Here is a 26,654-nt window from a genome sequence, read left to right on the forward strand (position 1 = left end):
TAAGGAACGAGACTTCATCCAGAAGCAGCTGTGGCTGCTTAAGACTTCACCCCATTAAAACAGTGAATAGGTTTGTAATTAGACAATATGACAAATTTAAAAATAACAGCAGAATGATGCAAAGCCAGAGGGAGAAGCTATTAAAATGCTAAATGCTGCCATAGCTACCTTCTTGTCCAAAAGATTTATTTATTTAAACTGAGGAAATATTTGTAAAAAAGCTTTTTTTCAAATGCATTAAAAACTGCACCTATAAACTTGTTGCATAGGTGCAGGGTTCAAACATTTAAATAAACAGAGATGCAGCAACAAGAGTTCATTTTAGTCAATATTGGAAAAGTCAAGTACTTTTTATTAATTGTAAAATCTTGGCTGTAAATGCGTAATAAATACTGGTGACACAATCTTTAGGTGGGTTGCATTTATATTGAACAACAGCTTATTTGTTAGTTTTGGCAATTTAAGGACAAAGTTGCATGCGTGAAACAAATCTTTTTAAAGTACAAAAATTATTTGCTTTGCTAACCAACATCCTTGCCCCAAAAAACAAATCAGTGACTACACAAGTACGTTGGGCTTTACAACTATTTAAATGATATGTTTTGAAGGCATGAAAGATGTGTGTGTTTGATTTTTTCTTGTAGCTTCACAGCCTTTCCTGATATTCGGTCATGGTAAATCCATTCATCGGATGGGCCTCGATGGCAAGAACCACAGAAGGCTCGTGGCAGGCGTGGGAAGCTCTATTCTGCTCGACTTACATTTCAAAGAAGAGAGAGTTTACTGGGCTGACAAGCGCAAAGGGGTCATTTACAGAGTCTCTGTGAAAGGAGCACACAGACAGGTGATTACATAACTGCTCTAAAGTTGCTAAGAACGTTGGGGATGCAAACAATCACTTCTAAGAAATGTTTTCTATTTTTAATGCAGATGATGCACAATCATCAGCCACAACATTAAAACCATCTGACTAATATTCGGTTGGCCTCCCTCAGGATTTGAAAGGGGGTTCTTTGGTGTCTCATACTAAGATATCCATAGAAATTCCTTTGAATTATGCTTGCTGGCTAATGGGACCTCCATAAATATGGTCTGTTAAAGGGGACTTTTGGTTTGGAAAATGATCACTGAGTTTAACTAGATGAGGTGTTTCGATTCCTATTCAAGACTAATTTGTTCATTTACAAGTCTTATTTTTATTTATTTTCATCAGCTTAGTTGGTGAAAACAAGTAAAAAGATAACAAAAAAAATATTTGGCTGCTCTCCTTCCAGTTGATAACTACTGATTCCATTAATTTTAACTGAAAAATCACCAAGCAAAAAAGCTGACTGACAACCGTTATAAACATTAAAACTAGCACTAGCATTCCACAGTATGTGGGTCGGTCACAATAACAGTAACTTTATACATTATACAGTTAGCTAGGGTTCTAGCACAGACAGCAAAAAATGTTAACAATTTAGCCCTTTTAACAAATGGGCTTTTGTTTGCTTTCTGGGATATCACAACTGTTCTAACACTAACATCTTGGCTACTATAGACATGTAGTGGTACAATGCAGCATTCCAAGAAAATCTGGTATGTCCGCAAAGTTTCTCAGTTACAGCAGCAAAGCACATGTGCTTTTATAGAACATTACATGTATTGCCTTTACTAAATGTCTTGCTAGATGCTGTTTGCCTTTTAATATTTTAAACATGTTTTCTTACAATGACCACTTTTAAAGCAACACTACTGAGCTTTGGCAGATTTTCACATGCCCCCTTATGAAGACTAATTAAGCATCTGTCTTGCATTCTATCTCTTCTCTGAGCTCTCTCCAGCCAGTAAAAGTCAGTCCGATGTTGACTCATGTCTTATTTCTTGCTTTATCTTTGTCTGTCTTTCTTTCCCTGCTTTCTCCTCTTGCGTCTCTTTGCTCAATCAGCCATGGTATGTGCTCAAAGCAGCTAGAGTATTGATATCTAGTTGCTGAAGTGTGTCATGGTTCTATTAAGCGAAATCCAGTGTAATGTGAGATTCTGGGAAAAAGGCTATGAAGTGTGGCTTCTCAGCCTCGGGACACTGCAGGGCAAAAACGGCTCCAGTAATGTACTTAAAACCGGGGTTATTTTGGAATTTTTGACTGAAATTACTTAACATCAATGTTTGTTTTACAGAAGCTACATTCATTTGACAAACACATCTCAGGCCTTGCGGTGGACTGGATTCGGAACAGTGTATATTGGACAAATGGAGAAAAAGGGGAAATCAAGAGAATGGATACAAATGGGAAAAATGAGAGAACACTCTTAAGACACTTAACCCAACCAAGTTACATAAGTGTTGACCCCACTGTCAGGTACTCCAAAATGTTTTTATAATGATGCTACTTTTTTAAATGCTCGACACATTTTAAAAGTAAGAGTTGATTCATATTTTAGAACTGAAGTGGGATAAAAGATTCTTAAACAGATTTTCAGATCTTCAGTTTTGAGTATGACTATTGCATAAATGCTTTCTCTTTCCAAAAAAAGGACTGTAAATCTCTTTCCATCAAGCGTGGCTGGCACATAGATGCGAAATGACAGACTTACTCTCACATGCCACATGCTTCTCTGATCAAAGATAGTGACTGTTGTTTTTAACTAGGCACTTTTTGCTGAAATGTCACTGAATTTAGGTTTAGTCATTGTTAAATGTTAAACAACTACATTCTGTCTATGATTTTTAAGAGCTTCTCTTCTCTTTATAGCTTTATTTATTGTAAAATATGACTTAATGCAAAAATGATTATGAAGCTCCTGATTCATGGTCTTGTTTGCATTTATATAAGAACAACTTCAAACAAGGAGAAGCTATTTTCTTAAGTACACTATTTTATAACAAACAGTAATAAAGCCAACTTATAAAAGAAAGTGTAAAGACTTCTCTTTTAGTTCAAAACTAATATTTTGCAGGTTTTTATTTTGGCTGTCTGGCGAGATGACTTCAAGTGTTCAACGTTCTGATGTCATGGGTCAGATGAAAACAACACTAATTAAAATATCCAAACAACTCAGAGCACTGTCGATTGACCGACAAGACAAAAGGCTGTTCTGGGTTCAGTTTGGTCTGCAAGGAGAAAGTGCCATCGCTTCTTGTGACTACAATGGAAATACCTTGCACATCATTGATCAGCCACTCCGGTAAACAAGGATTTTGTATTCTGATTAATTTCTTTGAAACTTTGAAATTCACATTTACTTGAAAGCTACAATCCAATGGTGCAATGTGAACAAAAATCTTTACCCTCCCTCTTGGTGACTTTCATGTGGTAGCTGATTGGTGCAGTATTTCAGGTACAGTTATGTGAGCTGCTATGCCGATAATAGGAATGGACTTAATTTTTTTTTTTTTTCGTTTGACAGCTCTCAATCACTTGGAATATCAGTGTTCCTGGAGCACCTCTATTACACTGATGCAGCATCTCGGGTTATGAAACGAGTTAACAAATACACTGGTGGAAAGCCGGTGGATGTAAACATTAGGAAAATGGCAAAACCTCCGGTTGATATCAAGGTGGTGCATCCCCTCAACCAACCAATGGAAGACTCATCATCAACCTTTCCAGGTAGATTACAACTGAACTTAATATAAACGTCTCTTTATTTTCCTAACAGTTTACTTCTAATATAAAATATGATGCAGTGGAAGTATTCCAATAATGTAAACGACTGCTAATCTTCCCAAACAGGCTGTGATGAACAGAGTGGGGATTGTGTGAACGTGTGTTCCCGTCTAGCAGATCAAGGGGTTTGCCAGTGCAGCGAAGGCTTTGCTCCAAGTAAACAAGGCAGTTATTGTGAAGGTTGGTGCAGCATCTTCAAGGCAATGTCAACAAATTAAATAATTAAAGCAAAATCATGTTTGTTCAGTTTACAAGTGAGGAGCTTATTAAGGAGTGCAAAAAAACAAAGAAAAGCCATGACTGAGTGTATAAGGCCAGTGCTGAGTTATCCGCTGCAAACACCAAATATACTATTACTTGAATTAAACGTATTTTAGAAGAACAAATAAACTACATTATGGTATTTGCATCTACTTTGAAAGGAAAACAAAAAAAGCTTACATCATTATATTTATCTGTGTGTGGCATAGATGTAAATGAATGTGCCCACTGGAACCATGGCTGCTCTCTTGGTTGTGAAAACATCCCAGGCTCATATTTCTGTACCTGCCCAAAAGGATACGCGCTCCTACCAGACAGGAAAACATGCCAAGGTAAGTTAGAAACATATTCTATCAAAATATTGATTATATAGCTATTTTTAATTGCACTGATTGTTATGTAAGGAGTGCAAATAATTAATGAAACATAGAAAAAAAATTTGCTTTATTTTATGCCATTATTTCACTGTTATAATAACAGTGAAATCACTGGTAGATGGAATTAGATGCATTTACGCTTGACCCACTAAACCCAAACTGTTAACTTAGACATTTCAAGAATAAACACACATATTCTGATTTCAAAACAACCAACAAAATGTTCTTAATCCTCTAAGCTTAAAGAGTTTAGCATCATATTAGTGAATATATAAGAATGCAGCTTTTTTGTTCAGTAAACATTAAAAATAAGATTCCTAAGAGGTGTGTACACTAAGGCCTAACTATGCATCATCCTTGCACAGTGAAAGAAGAAAGTTATTATTAAAACACTTGTTTTACTCATCAAGTTGTTTTGATCAACATAGTGACAGCAACATTGGTTAATGAGATTAGATCCTCTGTGTTGCTTTTAAATCTGGTATTTGTCTACCAGTCTCTACTTTGACCTTAGAGAACCTATAAAAAGGCTGGGTCATGGACGTCCAGACAAACTACAGATATGTGAGCTCCCAATTGTGTGCTAGGTTACTTGGGTCAAAACAGTGACACTTTGTCACACGCTTAAGGCCCAACAGCACTTTAACTGCTAGGCTGTGGAAAGCAAATGGAAGCAGCAACAACACATATTAGAAGAAAAAAAGTTATTTTACATTTTTTTTATGTGAATACTTATGTACTGAGCTTTGTTAAAAATGATAAACTAGTTTCTTCAATAATGACCAAAAGTATTTTGAACTCTTAAATACACAAACAGCATGTTGCTTGTATTTATTTAGCTATTCCATTGCTTCACTTGTACTGCTATGAACATCTCTTCCTGTTTGTTTTAAGGCAGATCTGTTGTCTTCCAGCAGAACAATAGCTCTTCTTTAAGTAAACAGATAACTCAGACAATCTAATCTGTTGGCACAAACATATAGATTGCAGTCATGGAGGCATATTTAGAAAAAATGTACTTAAATAAACAACCACAACCTATACTTCTTGTTTCTCTGTGGTCATTTATTATTGTAGGTGTTGCTTTTGCCATTTAATTAAAATACTTTTAACCTAAAAACAAACCAAAATACATTTGATTTAGAGCCATTCTGTCAAAAGGTGATTTCTCCTGAACCAATGCTGTATTTCCCTAAACTAGTGACTGGCTCATTATAAAAAACACTGCTTCACTCTGCACCACGGCCTGCTCAGCTGTGCTGCACACTCGAAGTGCCAAGTCTTAGCAATGAAATCAGAGCTATCAGAGCATCATTACTGAATTATTCCATGCATCTTTCTTTTTCATTTTATTATTTTATTTATTTAAAAAAATGCTTTGAAATAGATTATCAGTTGGTATATAAACATGTACTGTTATATGGGTAATGGATAATTTTATCAGCCAATACTGGCCTGTCTGTTGTATCAATCCAGCTCTAATCCTAATCTCTTCTATTCTTATCTCGCTGGTTTGAAGCCAAGACAATAGAAAAGGTTCATAGACACAATGAGATTAAATGATGAGGTGACATTTGTAGTAGGGAACATATCTTGTCAGCAGCTTTGTCCATCTAAGCTGTTTAGTAGATAACCTTTGCCAAGGTCCAGTAGAGAACAAACATGCGACCAAGTTAACACGCTAGACAATGGAGATGACAGCAGAGATTACAAAGAAGAGGCTACAACTAGGCAGCATGTGGATTCTGTTTTGTTAATAGATGACAACAACAATCCTAAGAATTTTTTTTTTGTTTTTTTTTTGTTTGGTCCCGTTATTACAGTTGCTGCCTTTGCTATCTAACATGTACAAAGTGAATAACTGCATAACAAAAAAAAATAAATAAATGAAAAAAAATAAAACATCTGAATTAGAGCTCAACTGATTTAAGATTTGGAGCCAATATACTCAGTTAGAAAATTCAAAATATTAAAAATAACTCAACCAATATTCATCTTAACGTCTATGCATTACCTAGTTATTGTGAGCATATAATATTCTTGATATGAATTATTAAAATGCACTGAGTAGTTGGCAACATGTCCTAAAGCAGAATGTATCAAGAAAGATTGCAAAATGATTCAGTTATATGAGGCAGAGCTTTGGCTACAGCAGTTGGCAGAGGGCAACGGTTCACATCAGACTCTCACTCTGCTTCTGTATTTCTGGCCAATGTTCACTCGTACAGACGATATTATTCTCCTGTGAGCAAACATTACATCATTCTCACTGACTGAGCCTCTCATCACACTTTCTACCTTTTCAATGGGATTAAGTCTGCTTTCTTAAACGGATTGTACCAGGACAAGCTCTAAGAAGCTTGTTGCCCATCCGGATCATCTACACCAGCTAGGCCTAAAAATAACCTGAAAATGTTTTCATCATTATGCATCATTTTCATTTTGTTTGTAGTACACTCAATGATTAATTAAAAGAAAAGTCCAGCAGTTTACTTTACATTTTCTTTAATGTTTTGAAGATTCTGACTGACTCAATAATTCATAATTACAGTCTATGAAGATATACTTTCCCTCTTACATTTTCAAAATAGAAATCATACTATGTGAAGGCAGCAATATAAAATGTGGCCATGGATGCCTACAAATGGAAAATGGTGTCGTCTGCATTTGCCCCGAGGGGTCTGTTCTTCAGGAGGATGGACAAGCATGCACTGGTAGGAGTAATACGACATATTTTCTTAATATTCAAAATAAATGCTGTTATTAAGTAGAGCGATAAAATGCAATTATTCTAATTTAAAGTCATGTTCTCACATGTTGGAGCTTTGACAAACATGCTATTGAAGAAAGCATTCTTTCTTATACTGAATATGTAGATCTTATACATCCCTCTTTGAAAGTGGGTTCATCTTTTAGACAGAGAAACTGATGAGACCTCAAATGCTAGAGAAAATATGTTGAAACTGGCTCTTTCTACGATATCTTAAAATGGCTAATGTAACCAGTAAACTTTTTCTACTTTCCCTGACTGGACATGCAATATCTGCTTTTCACAGCAGAAAGGTTCTGCAGCTACTGACTGAAAACTTAGAAAACTCAGAACTTCATTGGTTCCAATGTACCGAATTGACTTTGATCAGGATAGAAAAAGACGAGGCCCAGAAACCCATGCGATCAGTTCACCCTGCTGCTATATATAAACATCAACTGTTAAAAGTGGTTATTTCTCTCAGCATATGAGTCTACTAAATTCATAATAACTACAATTACTATTATTTATTTTTCTCAGCTTGATAATTAAGTGTCTTTTTTTTTTCTTTGTTTTTTCTCTCATTTTTTTTTTATCAAAGACGCCCTCTTGAACCTTACTATATAGCCTCTTTTTGAGGGATGAAAAATTAATCCTAAATCTTGAATATATACCTCTATGAATGGTATATGAATTTAAAATCAATAATAGTTGGATCAAAGAGGTCAAATTGAGGGTAGATAGGCTCAAAATCCTGACCACACTTAGTACAGCACGCTTATAATTTTCACTTTTAGAACTCCCCTTTGGAGTTGAGTATTTTTTCCCCATTCAGTTTCTTTAATTTCTTTTAATTTTATTTAATTTAATTCTGAATCAACTTAGAGGACAACAACCTCGATAAGCAGGGGTTTGCTGACTGCATTTGTTTACCAGTTTTAAAGAATGGTTTAGTCAAATGACAGAATTAGATTTTTAATTGTAATTTAGAATAAAACTGGATTAACTGGATGCCTGCTTGTAATCAGCAAAGGCTGATCTATGTTAACACTCATTTGTGTGGTTGCAGGTTGCTCATCAGCAGATAAAGGCGGCTGCAGTCAGATCTGTATTCCCATCACTCCTAGTAGGTGGCAGTGTGGCTGCCTGCCTGGCTACCAGCTCCATCAAGATGGCAAACGCTGCATTGCAACTGGTGAGTCAGACTGTGGCAAAGCAGATGGTGGAGGCAGATTAGCCCACATAGAAAAACACTTCCCATCCTTCTAAATCTCCCTGCCGATAAATAGCCTATTAAAAACTATTAAAAAATCTACTGTGGTGCAAATACTCATGAACAACTATGTTCTTATTCTTCAGGACCTCCACCCTACCTACTTGTTGCCAATAGAGTAGATGTGAGAAGAATTAACCCTGATGGTACTGAGGATCAAACCTTGGTGAAGGAGCCCAGAGGAACAATCTTAGCTTTGGACTACGACCCTGTCCAGAACCACGTAAAACCCCCTTCACATTTTGTTGATATTAAGCTACATAATTTTATACCAAAAGAAGACTACATCCATATGCTGCTGATGTGTTAAAGTAACCTCAGGTCTCAGATTACAGCATGGTTTAAATGTAAACATCTAGTGACATCTAGTGGTAATTCACAGTTTTAACTTTGACAGCCGTCCTGCCTAGTGGTTAATAAAGTATGGCTTTTTCTTTGTATTTTTCCACTTTCTTTATTCTTTTATACATTTGTAGGTGTACTTTGCAAGCACAAGTCAGAAGACAATTGAGCGAGTCGATCTAAACGGTGGATCACGAAACGTTCTTGTCTCTCATGGTTTGGATTCACCAGAAGGACTGGCAATTGACTGGGTCCATCGCAGGATGTACTGGACAGATAAAAAGTTACTTAACATTTAACTCCTTTACCAAATATTTGCTACTCTTGTTGTATATTTATATCTATTTTTCATGTATATCAAATCTAAAAAAGCAAAATAATAAAACATGTCAACATTTTAAGAATCACTTAATAGAGATGGGTTTTGAAAACATTTTCTTTGTTAAGTGGTAAACTTTCTACTAAGAACAGCTTATTTTCCATTTTACAGTCTTTCTACATTTACTTTTGCTCTACAGAAAGTCGACTGTTGACAGCAGCACTCTGACTGGACTGTACAAAGAAACTGTTGTGAGTGAAAGGCTGCAGAAACCACGAGGGATAGCAGTTCATCCTCTGGCAAAGTGAGTCATCTTTTTTCCTACAAATAGAAATGAAAACTAACTCTAAGTTTTCACATTTGAAACCCATAAATATTTCAAGCTGAAATCAATGGACAGCATGTAGCCTATTTGTGTTTATCAGAAGGCAGATTTAAACTTTTTGACACAAAAACATATTTTTAATGAAACCAGACAAATCCCAGTGCAGCTATCTGTGAATTTGCATGTTTTCCCCAGTGTATGAGTGAGTTCTCTCCGGGTTCTCAGGCTTCCTCTCAAATCAAAGACATGGATGTTAGGTTAACTGGTCACTCTAAATTCTCCTTAGGAGTGAGAATAAGTGTAATTTGCTGTTTGTCTCTCTATGTTGGCCCTGCAATGGACTGGTGACCTGTCCAGGGTGTACGCTGTCTCTCGCCTGCTAATTGCTGTGATAGGCTCCAGCTCACCCACAACCCTGAGTTGGAATAAGCATTATAGAAAATGGATGGATGGATAGATGGATAGATGATATATAGATGACCTGTATGTATATGTATATAGATGATTAAGTATATAAAGATAATATAAAATAATAATTTGTGAGTTGATGGTTTTTTTCCTTTTCCTTTTTGAGGAAGTTATTCTGGACTGACGTAGGGATCCAGCCTATGGTGGAGTGTGCCTCTTTAGATGGGGGAAAACGGGCTGTCATAGCTAGTACCAACCTTGTGTCACCTACCGGCCTGACCATCGATTTCACAGACGATCGACTGTTCTGGTGTGACCAGAAGCAGGGCCTGATTGAAACTGCCGCCTTGGATGGTTCAGATCGACGAATTCTGTTAGAGAACCAAGTAGGTGAGGTTTGTGTGAAAGATACACATGCAAACATAGATAGATGCAGTGAAGTAGTGTAAAAAGCATTATATTATTACTGCAGGCTATGTTAGCATTAAGCTAAGTATAAAAACGGTAAAAGTATAAAGGAAATTAGTCAGTTGAAGCTCTGTGACATGAATGCTGTACCAAGGATGTAAACTTAGGAATGATAGCAAAGTTTTATGTAGGGATGCTCCAATCCAATTTCATATATAAGGCTGATCCAATCAAAGCATTTTTTGACTGGTTTTTTGGGATTACACCTAAACTTCTGATCTGTTTTGCATCAGTCACCATAGCAGTCTTTCCAAGCACCGTAATTACCACATGACTGATTAGCAAATCAATACAGATATGCAGTATGAACACCATTTCTCAATAAATTTTTAAGAGTATACACAGCCTACATTTCCTTCTATGAATAAAACAGTTGAAATTCACCATTACCACTGAATCACTGGGGAAGCAGTGTGTTTCAGAGAAGCATCAATGACAGCCCAGATGTGCTGCCTTTAAAGTTAACTATGGGGGAAAAAAGCTATGTTTAAAACTGCTTTTTCATATTACAGGATCATTTAAAGGTCTTGTAAAATTATTAAAAGCTTTCCGTAAATACAGTTTGATTTACACAAATTTGTGTGTGATTACTTTAGATTCTTTAACATAGCATGTAGCATATTTGTGTTTATCAGAAGGCTAAGTTAAGTTAGGCTAAGGCATCCCATGCCTCAGTGCCAATATTTTGATAAGGACATCCCATCAAACATAACATGTGTGCAGTTTGCAGTTGTGTGCTGTAGAAAAAGTAGGGATTTAAACTCAACTTGAAATGACAAAAATCAATACTGGAAAACAACATTTTAAAAAAGAGTGAAACCTTCAGACTTTCCTATAGTCATTGTCCATCGCCATGTGTGTAAATTTCTCATTAGCCAGTGTCTTTGCCTTTACTCAAGCTCAAGTACCTGCCTAGGATAATTTAGTTAACTCAGGTCTTCTTGTCCTCTACTTATTTTCTCAGGTCGTCCTTTTGACCTTGCAGTATTTGAAGACCAGCTCTGGATCTCTGACTGGGAGCACCAGCAGCTGAGGAGCATACACAAGCGGACTGGGAAGAAACTGCAGCGGATCCATGGCAGCATGGTTCAGCCGGCATCCATTGTGGTGGTTCATCCACTCTCTAAACCAGGTACAGAAGAACACCTGTGATTAAATTCTTAAAGTACGCCTTGAAAAAACGAATTAGAGTGGTGTGCTGTCATGATCTCCACGTTAATGATTTCAAAAGACAAGGCAAGAGTACCCTTCTTAAAATCTCTGCAACACTTAAAAAAATGTCCGAATTCAAGATGTAACACCAAGTACAGAATGTTATTTAAGCCTAATATGATCCATATGCAAGCCAATGACAACAATGATATTTGTAAAACTCCTTCTCAGGGGTAGACGTCTGCCTTCACCTGAATGGAGGCTGTGCTCAGGTGTGTAAAAGCAAGGTGGGATTTGCCCACTGCTCCTGTCTTCCACGTTACATCCTATCAGCTGATGGAAAAAACTGTTTTCCTATTGATGGCTTAAATGGAACAACAGGTAAATATATCCTACTCATACTACTGCATACCTCATGAAATCTGAAGTAAAACAAAATTGTAAATGCTTAACTTTGTTATATCACTTAACAGAATCTGGAGATAGTGAAGCCTCTGATTCAACAGCTCTCAAAAACAAAACATTTAATGATCAGAACCCACCAATGACAACAGCTGGGTTTACAGCTGGTAAGGAGAAAGTTGATCTCCACTCTGATGGAGCCAATGAGCCAACTCTCTTCACAGACAAGATGATTTCAGGTAACGGTGCACTTTAAAAAACAAAATTAATTGCAACTCTTACCGTTTAATATCTTTCTCTAATTGAACATTATGCTCCTGTATATCCCCTTCTGTCAGACCAGAATGAGTGTTACTCTCTCCGCTGTGACGTGAATGCACAGTGCCTGCTGAATGCCGGAAACCCCACCTGTTTATGTCTAGACGGGTTTACAGGTGATGGACAGTTATGTCTTGGTGAGTATTCCTTTACTGTGCAATGAAAGTGCATTAAAGCAAAAAACATAGTTTGAGATAAGGTTATGGGTTTCCATTTGATACCAGGGACCTCTTCATCCTCCTTGTAATAGCTCTTCCTCCCTCTAGCTGTATTTGCTCCAAAAGAGAGTAAAAGTAGGTAGTTGTCATTATTTAATTATTACCCACTAATTAACTTATTACCCACTTATACTTTCATAGATGTTGCGTTTATTGTGCTTAATTTATAAGGCAAAACAATTTGTAGACCAACAGCTGAGAATTTTTAATACAGATTCAGTTTGTGATCAAATTTTAACAACCACGTCTTAATAAGCAGGTCTAATTATTAAGACAGGGAAGTTTACATTATTCAGAATTTTCCAAACTAAATGGTCAAAGGTGTTTAGCTATTAAGGTTTAAGGAGTTAAGCACAGTTCTGGAAATGAAGAAGAATCAAAGTTTTTATAAAATTCACTGTTGCAAAGTTGCTTATAAAGCTCAAGACAGAGATCATGCATATACCTAAGTTCAAAGAGAAAAGTCAAACACACAAGTAATCAAATAAATGCCTACTAAGACATTTTAGTAAGCATCATCATAGGTTTACGAAGTTTCATGAGTGCTTACATATATACATTTATATTTTTGTGTGCGTGTGTGTAAAATCAAGCTGATAAAATAAACATAATTGTCTGTTTTAAGAGCCTAATCAATTTAATATTTTCCTTTTTAAATCTTTTTTTTCTTTCTAGACATTGATGAATGTAAACTGGGAACACATAACTGTGACAAACATGCAGAATGTCAGAACATAATAGGGAAGTATATATGCAAGTGTCTGTCTGGATACTACGGCAACGGGCAGAAATGTCAAGGTGTGTCTTTTATATGTATTTTGCCTTTATGTAAAGGGAGATTTAAATTGAGTAGGCTTGTGAATTATAGCTAACACCAACATAATACAGTTATTTTGCATCAATCATTATGTTATAAATCTTTTCAGTGATGTGAGATGATTCCCTTCATCGATTTTTTTATTGCATCAACTAAAAGTTGCAGAATACGAAATAACACACTAAAATCTACGTATACAAAAGAGTGCCATACCGTATATTTACAAAAATAAATATAATTTTCCTCTCAAGAATTGACCAAACCACCATGGGTGACACCCAGAATCCCCGTTGATGACACCATACAGCACCACAACAATAACTCAGCAGAGAGGTGCCCCTCCAGCCATGAGGCCTACTGTCTGTACCAGGGCGTCTGCTTCTACTTTCCTGAAATGGAGTCCTATGCCTGCAAGTAAATTAACCTTTTTGTCTAATCTTTCCATTTGAAATCATTGACTGTTAAACATTTTACCAACAACTTCAAATTTGCAGGTTTTTAGACTATTAAGAACATATTTAAGTTATGTGTGGGGCGAAACTGCATGCAAACATTGGAATAAAATATATGTCCATTGCTCTCTTTTGTTCTTATTCCCACTAACAGGCAGCAGGTGTCACTATTGTTCCACCATTAATGCCTCCAGTGCCAATCCACCATGTGAAATTAAAAGCCAACTTTAAAGTTAAAGTAACCCCAGATAATTTGTCATCTTCCACATAAAAGTCAAAGAAGTACTGATTATCAAACCCTCTACAAACATTATACTGAACAATATTATGTGAAATCATGCTAGTTATAGCACTCCTGACTAACTAGTTTTTAGAAGTTCTATTGTCAATTATCAGTCAATCAGTCAAAGTGTATTGCTATCGCACCTTACAACACTGCTCAATCTGACCAAGGTGCTTAACATCATAAAAACAAATAAATACAAACACATTAAAATAAATATGATAGAAAATAGTAAAAGCACAAAACAACTTAAAACTAAAATGTAACATGATGGCACAAAAAGTATAAAATACATTAAAATACATTAAAACAAAGTACTACAAGCCAAAGGCCTTTTTTAAAATAAATAGGTCTTGAATTCGGCCTTAAATAAAGGCAGATCAGTGTGGGTAGGTATCTCGTGGGGAACAGTATTCCAAATCTGTAGCAAGGTGAAAGGTGTCTGACTGTTTGCAGGCTGGTATTAGTGACTTTTTCAGTGTAATAAGTAGTTTGAAATGACAAACTGGCTCCCTTTTTCAATGATGTTCAAGTCAAAAAACATCGAGTGACTCACTGGCTGCATGTTATTAAGACTGAGAATTTGATGACATGTCCTGGAATCTGTCTTTGTGCAATATTTTCCATCCTACTTTTTCTAATCTTTTACTTTAAAAACTTGTCATATCTAATTTACCAGGATTATGCACTACTTTGAATTTTTCCACGAAACTGAGCACATTTTCTTCTCGTCTTTATAAATGCTCAGGAAATGTTCCAAAGTATTTCACCCTGAACTGGATTTAAGCCTGACTTTAAAACTGTTTTAGATGTTTCATTCTTTGCATGGAATATTAAACGTTTTTTAATAAAACAATCCCATTTTTTCTTTGACACATTGCAGCTGTATATTAGGGTACATGGGGGAGCGTTGTCAGTTCAGTGACCTGGAATGGTTGGAGCTTCAGCAGGCTGAAAAGGAGAAGAGAAGGAATGTGGTCATTGCAGCCTGCATGGTGATGCTCATCTCCCTGCTTTCTATCACCGCCTGTGTCACCTACTGTTTCAGGTGAGAGGGGATAAGAAGAAGAGGTGGCAAATGCCATTTTAAGCGATTAAAACAAGTAGCAAAAGTTTAATATTAGAAAAGAGTTCAACAGAGTAATGGGGAAAACGAGGGAAAGAAGCTAATGAAATCAAAATAAGATTATCATGGCTCATTTACAGTGAGAGGGTATAGGAATGTTGTTAAATTGAAGATATTAGGGACATCTTTAGAAGCAACAAATGAAAATAAATCCCATTTGAGTTTTATTGAAATGGTAAATGTAAGAGTCATGTTATGACCTTATGGGGGTCTTCACAAGCTTTTCCACCCCAATGGCTAAAAAGATCCAGAAGAAGCTCAGTTATGTACACCCCAACATATTTTACCATGTGTGCAGGTGTTTGCACAGCTGTAATGATATATAATGCAAGCAGCCTTGTTTAGTTTCTGTATACCAGGGAAAAACCTGCTTCAATAGTGAAAGAGCTGACAGCATTTAGAGGTGTCTATCAAACCCATGGTGGCATGAGCCGTGTAATGTATGTGTCTCGGCATGGCAGCAGGGGGGTCGAGGAGCATATCACATGTGGAACAAATGACAGCATGCAACCCAGGTTAGCTGAGTTAAGAGTATACATACACTACATACTGTGACACCTCCTCCCTTTTATTTCCATGTGTGATGTCTCCAAGTAGCTGATTTGTGTTATGACTGTTTTGCTGGCTTATGGACAAGGATGCTGGCATCCTCCTCTCTTGACTCACAAGCAAAACCCCTCCCCTCAGCTCACCACATCTTAGTGTTTACACTCTTGGTTCCCCTGTGGAAGTGGCACGCTTTCAATTACATGGTTGGTTTAGCTTGTTCTACAGCAATTACACATAAAAATAGGTCATTTCTCAGCTACAAAATGGAGCCAGTGAGGTATGACCCCCAAGGAAACGCTACATGGTCGCCAATAGCTCTGCTTCAAAATTGCCTTCTGCACTTGACTGAAAGTGTACTTGTGCAGTCCTTTGAGTTTGATGGTTTAGTTTCCTCTGCAACCCACAAAGAGAAGTCATGTGAAGGAAGCAAAGAAACCAACATGTCCATTGAAACTGCTGTGTTGTGAAAATAAACATATAATGTTTTTTAATAAAATGTGTTCATTGAGTTAAACTGCAGGGTTAACTTGCAAAGAGCAGACAGCATCACTGTCATATGCAAACCTTATAAATATACAAGTCCTGGTGGTGGTGGGGGTGATGTTTAAATACACATTTATGTTTATCCCGCAGAACAAGAAGAATATTCCAGAAACAGCCCTCAGTGGATAATAGTGAAACAGATGAGAGCATGTCAGACACCACCACTTCCAGTGTTCCTCGGGTAAGACCACCCTCAGTCATATCTACATATTAAATAGAGAAAGTCACCCCATAACCAGAGATTCTTGTGAATTACACAGGATTTACATCACAATTATTGTCTTAGTCTCAATAAGGAGTTAACATAAAAAATAAATAAATAAAATCAACAACAATTTAGTTTGAGTTAAATCCATTTAAATTCTTAAGCACTCAAATTCATATTTGAAAACAATAAACACTAAATCCTGTGTAATTTACACTCAAAATATCTGCTTTAAGACATCATGATAAGAAATAAGAAAGACCTAAAGTGTTAATTAAAACTGATCAGTCTCTTAATGAACCCATGAATCTACAGTTCTACATGGTGGCAGAAAGTGGAGTGGAAGTAAAGCTTGTTCCACCAGTGGGCTGTCCAAGGAGAGCTGTCTGCCCATCCTGCTCCTCAGAAACAGGTACAACATTTATTACATTCATCTGACTCTACTAGAACTAATCTTAGCTTTCTCTGAAAATTAGGTTCATTGCCCATTTTTCATACACCTGTCATTATTTATTTATTTATTGTCAGGCACCAGCACTACGTCTGAAGAGCCAGGAACATTGTCCAAGCACAACAGAGGGTATGAGTGTTCCATGGTGTCAGCTGCTGCTATGGAGACCACCCAGCCTAATGTTAATAACTCAGATCCATCAGTGAAACACTCAAATACTGGGAATTCTGTCAATTCTGCATCATTTCCAGGGTGTCTTTCCTAGTTCAACACCGCCGTACAGTTCGCAGCACAGTACTGTAACCTTGGTGCATCAAACATTGTAGATTTGGTAGGAAAAAATAAAGTTTTACTAAAAAGTTTCTCAAAAAGTATATTTAACATATGGGCCTTAGAGCTTTGTAGAAAGGGCTAAAATAGGAATCTCAAAACACAAAGTAAAATTGTAGTGAACCCATATAGGTATTCCTTCTCAGCTGGATGTGATGGAGAAAACTTATCTTTCACTAATACGTTTTTACATAATTCAGTATTGATAGAAACCTTTCTATGTAGTAATTTCTCTGGGTATAATGAGGAATGTCACAGCTCAATTTGTAGTCGTCCTCAGTTTTTTAAACTTAGTTTTATGTTTTAGCTGCAAAGGAGAAAAAAAAAATGAAAATTCACAATGTGTCTAAATCTAATTACTACAAAATCAGCTGAAATAATTAAATGCAGCATACATATATATTTTTTAAAGTTGACTGTTTACCCTCTGTTGTAAATCAAACTAAAGATGGTCTACAAGAGAAGTGCATCATGTTCACAAGTCAATTCAACTTTAAAGCCAGCTATTGAACTGTACAAGCTATTCAAATTTGAGGACATTGCCACCTTTAAGGAACAAGAGGAGATGGTGTCTTTCAGTCTCCTCCTGTTCCTTTCAGATGGACATATGGGTCACTTTACTGGCAGCCTTGTGGCTGAGTTACAGGTTCATAAAATATTTTGCTATAAAATAATTATAAATGTATTTTGTTAGTTTAAGGTTAATTCTACACAGTATTATGCTTTAGTTAATAAATAACAGCTGATGTTATTTTAAAAGGCTCACAGGACAAACTTCCTTATCATTTTTATATGACATGTGCCTAAATGAAGATACAAAAGAGTAAGATTTCTGAACTAAATAAGTATACCTTGATTCAAATGTTACATATAGCATAGTTCTGGACATAGGTATATATCATTACACAGCTACTAATGACTACCATGATCTTTCAATTTAATATACACTGTGTAATAGACACAATGCACAGTTCTGACTCCTTCCAACTTCTAAACTAAATCGGTATCTTTATGGATTTTAGTTCTGAAAGCTTGTGTTTGATCAAGTGCACTTATACTGTAGACAAAGTGAATGAAGAAAAATTAAAAACTAATTCCACTGCCTGCTTTTGAAAAGAAAAAGAATGTCTGTCATACTTCCAATTTAGTCAAACTACCAGAGCCTGCATTTGCCTTCTTCTTTACTTTTTCTTCTGCATTCCTTTTTACACAGAATATGCCATGACTACTGTTCTAAAATATAAATATGAATCGAGTAACTGATTACTCAAGCTTTGTAAAATGTTTGCTGTTCATTTTTCCAACCCCTTCAAATGAACTAAGTCATGCCAACAGTGCTTGAACAGACAATGCACTGAAGTTGGTATAATCATGGTAAAATAAATCCCAGCAGAACAACTGTCATGGTATGTTAGCAAAGTCTTATTTATTTTGATATAGACATCTGTCAGCTCTACTTTCTTAGATGTATGTATTGAGAAAGAAGATGGAGTTAAGCTGAAATTGATCAAGTTTGCTTTTATTTTCATCAATAAATTTATATTTACAAAAAGGTCCATCTATTCTATTCTTAATTCAGTTTTATTTTATTAATATAATGCAATGACTGCCCGGTGCTGGTGATGCAATGAGGGGCCAAAACAAACTCTTTCAACACTACAAACGTAATAAACCATCTCAATAACCGTCATCACAACTGTTAGAATGAGTTTATGGTGGCGAAGAAGAAAAACGAGGAAAAGGAACAGCCAGCAAAAAACAAACAAAAAAAAAAACAAAAAAAAAAAAAACAGCATGCTCTTCACCAAGCCTTGAATAAAGCCAGTAAATACAGCCACGACTACCTGAGGGCAAAGGATATCACGCAAAAATGGAGTATTGCCCTGGATAACCAGCCATTTTCATTCATGGAATTCATAGGTTTTCAGAATACATGAAGTCTCGCCACACTGTCCCCAGTCGGAGGTATTTTTCTGACGTACCAGAGTTGCAAATGGCAATTTCTAACATCATTGAGAAACTAACTGCAAACTGCACTTGGGTGAGTTTTACCACAGACATTTGGACATCAAGTGTTAGCCCTGTTAGCATGCTAAATGTTATGAAGTGACACCTGTAATGGTAGTCTGTTAGTCAGAGAATAGTTTTGCAGAGTCTGGTGCAAAGTGCACACAGAAGAGACATACAGACTGTCAGGATGTATTGATTCTGTGTCCTGCAATAAAGTTTGTTTACAAAAAGAAGAACCCATCTCTCTTTGTGGCAAATGGCGCCAATGACATGGAAAAGAAATGAGCTGTCCTGCTGAGTAATATGAGCGCCCAGACCAACGCGCTAATAAGGAACCTGCTCATTTCGGACATGCCGATGGCACAAATGATGAAACCATAGCACTGGGGACCTGAACAAGGGAAGCTTTTCCATAAGTCAAAAGAACTATTTAAATCAGTGTGTTAGTACACTATGACGAAAAGAATGAACTGATACTTTTCTGTGACACACCTTCCTATAGTGTGAGAGAAGTGTTAGCTCACTGTATGCCAGGTGGTCAGGAAAAACCTAATGGTTTCGCATCCCACACATTTACTGTGTAACAAAAGAACTACTTTCAGGTTGATAATAAAGGATTAGCTGTTATTTCCGGTCTGCAGTATTTTCATTTGCATTGTTTTATAAGTATTGTTATGTTCATAAACAATGGTAATGCTGATGGTCTGAGTCGTCTCCCCCTGCCAGAGAAACCCACTGAGTCGTCATCATCAGAGGAACATGAGTTAATGCTGGATCAGAAGCAGTCTGCCTTGATGACATCAGAACAGCTACAGAAGTGGACCACTAAAGATGCGAGTACATTCTGAGAATGGCCCAAAATCCAGGACTGTGAGTGTGTCTCATTACTTGAGTGCACTAGAATGTAGTGCACGCTAAGCACTTTCTTCTGTAGTGCACACTATCGTGGGAAAGTGTTTATCCAAATGGAACACTGGCGTTTTGCACTTACCAGTAGTAACGTACTAGCATTTGACTGCGATTCTTCTGCCCGCCAAAAATATCTACTTTCCTACCCGTGATTTTACTTTCTTTTGTTTACCCCTTTTTTTAATCCCAGATGTAAACTATGTCACATCCAACGCTGACGCAGGATCCTTCTCCTATTGGCTGAATATGAGTTGGAAAGTATGTTCGTTTATTTCTTTTTTTAATGTATATAATGGCAGTCGCTCTGTTAATTAGGTTACCTTTTCAGAGACAGCCCGTCTAACTAAGTTCTTTGCAAGAAGTTACATAAATAAACGTAAAATCTAAAATAAAGTTCACATACATATTTCCATGCCATCATCTTTCATGCTATTAAATGCCTTTTAAGGGCCTCATTTGTGTCGTAGATTCAACTTGTTTAGATGTACGAGTTCAAGCAATTCAAAACACTAGTGAAACAGCTTTAAGATATGCAAAGAGATCTTTACTGAATTAATGTACGTTACATTATATACATCTGTTTTAACTGGTGCTTATACTGATGCAGTGCACATCTGGCAATAGGAAATCGATCATACTCATAATACATACTGACTGTCAGGATGTGTTGACTCCATGTTCTGCAACGAAGTTAGTTTCCAAGAAAAAGACATCTCTCCATTTATTTCATGATATCACGCTAAGCATTACAGCACAATGGATTGACAAAAACTTTTTGTGCAGAGGATCCTACACTGCAGCTGTTTTTGAAGACATGCTCAGAAAGTGGAAAATTCCAAAGGAGAATGTGCATGTTGTGGTGAGAGACAATGCGCTTAACATGACGAAGGCAATGATGGACTGTCAAGTTTGCCGTGCATGACACAGCTTGCAGTGAACGAAGGTGTACTGTCTCAGCACAGCATTGCAGATGTGGCCGTGGCAAAGAAAATTGTCAGGCACTTCAAGCATTCACAACTTGCCTGCAGTCGACTTAAAGTTGTACAGAATGAGCTTGGGATGCCCATTAAAAGGCTACAAGATCACCTGGTGCTAATCAACTTTTTATGTGATGCAGAGCCTGGTGGAGCAGAAGAGGGCTTTGGGTGCATATGCGGATGATTTTGATTTTTCCAGTGACTCTGACAGCAAATAAGCAAAGAGAAATCAGTTCTGCACATACCTCTGTTTCAGAGGTCAATCCAGCGAGGGTGGCACTGATTCAGCTGCTGGGCAGGACAAGTTAGTCAGACAGTGGTGTGCAAACAGCCAAAGGTAGGTGGCTTTCTATTAGAAGCTGTCTATGCTTGTTTTGATGGTGTGCAAGCAGAGCTCTTTATGCTATTGCAACCATGCTAGATGCAAGATTCAAAGATCATTATGTCAACAGTGAAATGAAGGAGGGAGCAAACAACCTGCTACTGAATGCCGCCAATGACATGGCTAGCAGCGTCAAAGATGGTGGTGAGAATGTAGATGCAAGTACAGGAGGCCTTCCACCAAAGAAGAAGGACCGAACTAGAACACTATTGGACATAGATGAAGAAATTATTAAGGGGAATGTTTTCCCAGAACATGCCTTCACTCAGCAGGGCCAGGCTCATATCGTGGCAACGGCAACATGCCGTGGCACTTACTGCAAATGCCACAACCAGCCGCGAGTTGCAACAGGCTTTCAGAGCCTGCCGGCGCTGTTGCCACAGGCTAAATTGTCATAACCATTGACAACTGTAGTGGCACAGAATTGATTGCTGGATGTACAGTACAGTCGCAGTTCTTTAGATGTTAGTGGACTGAACGAAGGAGAGTGCCTGCAACCTGCACCAGATATGACATAAAACTGCCCAATGTTAAAACCAGATGGATAATAAAACTACTATTCTGTGTAAGTTCAATGAGAAGGTTGTGTACTTTTACTTCTAGTCTTATTTGCTGGCATATAAGTTGAACCCTTTACTTTTCATTTCATAATTTCTGCCTCAGTATCATACTATACATACAAACATACATACATACACATATATATACATACATACACACATACATATACATATACATACATATACATATATATACATATATACATATACACATATACACATATACATATATATATATATATATATATATATATATATATATATATATATATATATATATATATATATATATATATATATATATATATATATATACATATATACATATACACATATATATATATATACATATATATATATATATATATATATATATATATATATATATATATATATATATATATATATATATATATACACTTTTTTCCACCCTTTCCAAAACATACCTTTCTAATAACATAATTTTCATGGAATTGAAAGATTATTTTTGGCTCTTCCCAGTCTCTTTTGAACTCATCACTCTTCTTTGAAGCTCATCTGTGCTCCACTGATGGTGCTTTTCTAACCTCCACCAAATCTAACGCTCGAGTGATGTTGGTACCAGTGCTGCCACCCTTCACCACCACTTCATCTGTCTATTTTATTTCTACCTCCATCTCTGACTGCACCTTTCTCTGGGTTGACTGGGAATTGTTAATAGAAGCACCCATAGTCTCTTTGTTTCGAGACGATGGCAGAAAACAAAGCACTTTAACTCAAAAACCATCAGAGGCCACATCGATATTGATTTCCGTGGCAAGACACACTTATATATATATATTGGGCTCCATTAGAGCTAACAGACAGGTTAGGGCACCACTCTAAACAGACGCAGATCTACCTTCACATATAGATGAAATTGGACTCAGTGTCAATTTATCTTGAATTACTCTGCAATTGGGGCAACAGGGGGCAATAGAGTCACTCACACTGTAAGTAACGGGTCCCAAGGGGGCTTCATATGGAGTTGCCATCTTTTTAAATGTTGTGAAAAATGTTTCTCAAATTTTCATACAAGGAAAATACAGTATAAAGCAACAATGTCCTTAAGTTATTTTGTATTTTGCTGACACAACTTTATGTTCCACAGGTTTGTTAAGCCATATGTTTACATCAACAGAAAAATTATATTTTTCCCTCTGTCACTAAGAAAAAGAGAGAAAAAGCAACAGTCCAATGCAGTCTATCTCACACTTCAAGATTTTAAGCTTGATTTTTACTTTACAGGCAAATGGTAAATCCATAGTTCTAGGAGCGGTCATCATTAACTACGTTGGTCACTACACAAATGCTTGCAGATATGCTCCAGCTTCAGAATATCAGGCTAACTTGAAATACAATCAGAGGATGTTGGCAAGATAAAAGTCAGTAAATGAGAAAGTTCATCACATAAAAGTGCAAGCTATGAGGTCAGGGCTAATGCAGTTACGAATACCCAGAGAAGGTAAGTAACAATTGTACAACAAACATGAGAGAAATGAGATGAAAATATGTTGTGCTTCAGAAACTAAGTAGAATATGCTTTGACGATGGTGTTTCAGAGCGCAATAACGCAATAGAACGGAGACGAAAACTGCAAGTTCTCTTTTACAACCAAAACAGTTAAAAAAAACAACAATCTACCTCCTAATTTACTTAATTATCCAAAATATCTGTCCTGACGACAACTGAGAAAACACTGGCAGATAATTATTAAGTCAAAATTAAATATACAAGTTAAGAAAAAAGAAACATATGATTTAAAAATAAAGAAATAGGAGAAGATTGAAGAACAACAGTACATATTTAACTCTATTGATTTCACTCCTTCTATTCTACCTAATTTTGTATATTACTGCCAGATGGGTCTAGTTTTATGTTGTCGCTCATGTCTATAGTCCAGCCCACAGGACAGCTGATGAGGGCTAAAGAGGGAATTAGCTACCCACTCAAAGGCTCTGCTCTGATCCTTCAGGTCAGTTTTGGTCCCTCCGGCTCTTGAGCAGGACAGAGTAACGCTGGTTTGTGAGGATTTGGGCAGATTTAAATTTGCAAGGGGAGGGGGTGTCTAATGCATGTGTTTGGATATAGACACATGAGGCAGAATCTATGGGCAGACCATGAACAAGGGGAAAGTCAAAAACCTGGGTAGCTCCCTAGCTAGTTTTATCTCCTGACGATTACACTTTGAGTACTACAATTCAAGGCTAAAATCTGCATTCTCCCAGGTGACATCCAGTCCCAGCTTGAGATATATCAGTCAATGTTACCAACGCTGCAGCAAACACATAGCTCTCAAATTGTGGTTTTCACATTTTCCCTGCAGACAGTAGAGGCATTAAGATGAGCTTATAAAATATGTATATATCATTTTAGCCAGATACAATGACAAATATAATGTATAATATCATTTCAGCTTTCCAGTGAAGCTATAACACTATAAAAGCAGAAGAGGTTATGATGAATGTACATTACAATAAGAGAAAAAGAAAGATAAAGTTAATTTTAATATTTTTAGCCTCAAAAACAAAGTCAAACATCTGAATTGCAAGACACTTGATCAGTATTATTGCAAGTGTATTTTACCAAATTTGGTTAAATAAAATAAAAACGAAAGGAACCAACACGTTAAATTTGTTACTGTATTTTGCTGATACAAGTTTTCAGGTTGGAGTGTCAATCTTCCACTAGATGGCAATAATGCATAAAGAAAACCCCCCTGAACTAGGTTGCTGAGATAAAATACAAGATAAAAATACCTTATTATAGCAGCAACCAAGCACACCTTTTGGGTACATAACAACCTTGCAAGAAAAATGCTTTATACAAATTTTCAGTGGAATTATCTCTAAGAGGAGATTCAGTAAAGAGCAGTGGGCTGCCATGTTTCAGCGCCCAGGGAACAGTTGATTCACTTAGCTGAGATGAATATAATGATAGTAATGCAAGTCTCTTTCATTTATTGAAATACCTTTTTTCTTTAGTGAGTGGCTCAGTAATAATCCTGTATCTCATGTTGATCCTCTGTGCTAACACAACCATGCTGGTACCCCTTCTTACAATCTGCATCAGAAAAAGTTTGTTATCTTTACTTGATTTGCAAAAAGATTAAAATTATAATAGAAACACTTGAGTGAAACAAGTGGAGACAAATATTTTTCAAATATGCCAACGTATATGACAAATGTTAATATTTTAAAGTCAGATTTAATAAACTCAATAACAGTGACTTCCAGTTCACATCATCACTACAAACCAACACCTTAAACTGAATACATTCAGTTTAAGTGCACAGAGTAGATTAATTTAGCAGCAGATCAAGGTGGAGGGCTGGCAAATAATCAAATGAGACTTAACAGACAGCAAATGATCCAGCTGTTATATCTTATACATCCTGGATGGATGACAACATTTACTGCAATGAAATGGGACAGACTGCCAAAAAAATCGCTGTTTTCTACTTGGTCTGAATAGACAAAGTTGTCAGTGATTGTCATTTTTAACAGTTATCATAACTTAACACATTAAATAGTTCAAATAACAGCAAATACACATTATATTTAACCAAGAATCACATTTTTCCATATTAACTCAGCTTGATGAAAGATCACATGTTTGCATTCCAGAGCCTACATTTAATTATATTAGTGTCGAGTAATATAAGACAACTTTTGCAACAAGCTTTAACTGCTATTGCCAACAATAAATGTATAGGTTTCCAAATTAACATACATGGATGTCCATTTTATTACTGCTATCTACGAAGATAAATCGCACCTTTGTCCACCTCCACTATTCGACAGCGTGACATTTCAAAACAGCTATTAACATATTTGAATTTAAACGTGACTTGAATATCAAATTATTAGTACTGTTTCAAATAATATAACACAGGGGACATGAATAGAAAACTAGCTGATTGTATGCACACACACAGGTCAACTTTTGTTGTAGCGCCACTGGCTAGCTAGATAAACAAACGTTTAAACTCACATTTCCAGGTTTCAATTACAAAGAAAAAAAAAAGAAGTAAAGAAAAAAATATGTTAATTGTATCGGAATGTCTGTAGTGACCATGAAGTTTATGACAATAACGGAACACCACTGTTTGCAGTCAAGCCAGTTAACTTTAAGTCAAGCTAGCACCTCACCTTTTGAAATATATTTAAGTTGTTTAACACTTACCGTGACTTTTTTGGGGGCTGTCACATTCCACGGCTATTCCCATATCCGGTCAGAATAAAATATTAAAACTGACACATATTAACGGAGAGTTTTTAATCTGGCAAACTGACTAACTGGCATTTGGAAGCGGGATCATTTTATAGTCAGGTGTTACACCAAAATCTGTGACCTATCAGAATCTGTGACCACGGGGGGCGACAGTGTACATTTCTCTACATGTATTTCTTGTCTTGAAAGTCTTGAAAACACTTGGATTGTAGTCTGAGTTCATTATAATGCAGGTATAGTAAAGTTACACATTCTGATGGCTATCAGAAATGGTTACCTTGGTCACTCCGTTTTATAGCCTGGACTCTTAACATAATGTGACCCTCACATTGCCACAATCACAGAGGTCACTATTTCAGATAGCCATCAGAATGTCTTTACTGTACCTGCATTATAATAAACTCAGACTTAAATACAAGTGTTTTGAAGACTTCGCTCGTCTTCTAAAGCCCCTTTTATGCTCAACGCAGAAGACGGATACGCAGACAGACAGTTCGGTCTGTTTCCTGTTTTCAGGTAACTTATCTGACGCTTGACGCAGAAGA

General features: G+C 36.6%; 1 protein-coding gene and 1 long non-coding RNA gene across 2 annotated transcripts; one reads left to right on the top strand and one right to left on the bottom strand.

Annotated features, from left to right (window-relative positions):
• The first annotated feature begins 623 nt into the window (after nucleotides 1-623).
• Nucleotides 624-17,328, top strand: egf (epidermal growth factor). Its single transcript, XM_041990855.1, has 22 exons — nucleotides 624-844; nucleotides 2,163-2,344; nucleotides 2,943-3,170; nucleotides 3,393-3,595; nucleotides 3,719-3,832; nucleotides 4,123-4,245; nucleotides 6,882-7,004; nucleotides 8,109-8,234; nucleotides 8,399-8,535; nucleotides 8,789-8,937; nucleotides 9,173-9,277; nucleotides 9,873-10,096; nucleotides 11,139-11,306; nucleotides 11,558-11,707; nucleotides 11,800-11,967; nucleotides 12,067-12,183; nucleotides 12,940-13,062; nucleotides 13,333-13,495; nucleotides 14,700-14,864; nucleotides 16,125-16,215; nucleotides 16,555-16,651; nucleotides 16,768-17,328. Exons 1-22 carry the CDS (start codon nucleotides 692-694, stop codon nucleotides 16,953-16,955), a joined length of 3,297 nt encoding a protein of 1,098 aa, XP_041846789.1. The 5' UTR covers nucleotides 624-691; the 3' UTR covers nucleotides 16,956-17,328.
• LOC121643436 lies at nucleotides 8,848-26,347 on the bottom strand. Its single transcript, XR_006011113.1, has 3 exons — nucleotides 26,062-26,347; nucleotides 9,964-10,077; nucleotides 8,848-8,922 (listed from the first exon to the last, which is right to left on the bottom strand). It is a non-coding gene; the product is annotated as an uncharacterized LOC121643436 (long non-coding RNA).
• Nucleotides 26,348-26,654: the final 307 nt, after the last annotated feature.

The sequence above is a fragment of the Melanotaenia boesemani genome, chromosome 7, assembly GCF_017639745.1.
Source record: "Melanotaenia boesemani isolate fMelBoe1 chromosome 7, fMelBoe1.pri, whole genome shotgun sequence".
Lineage (NCBI taxonomy): Eukaryota > Metazoa > Chordata > Actinopteri > Atheriniformes > Melanotaeniidae > Melanotaenia > Melanotaenia boesemani.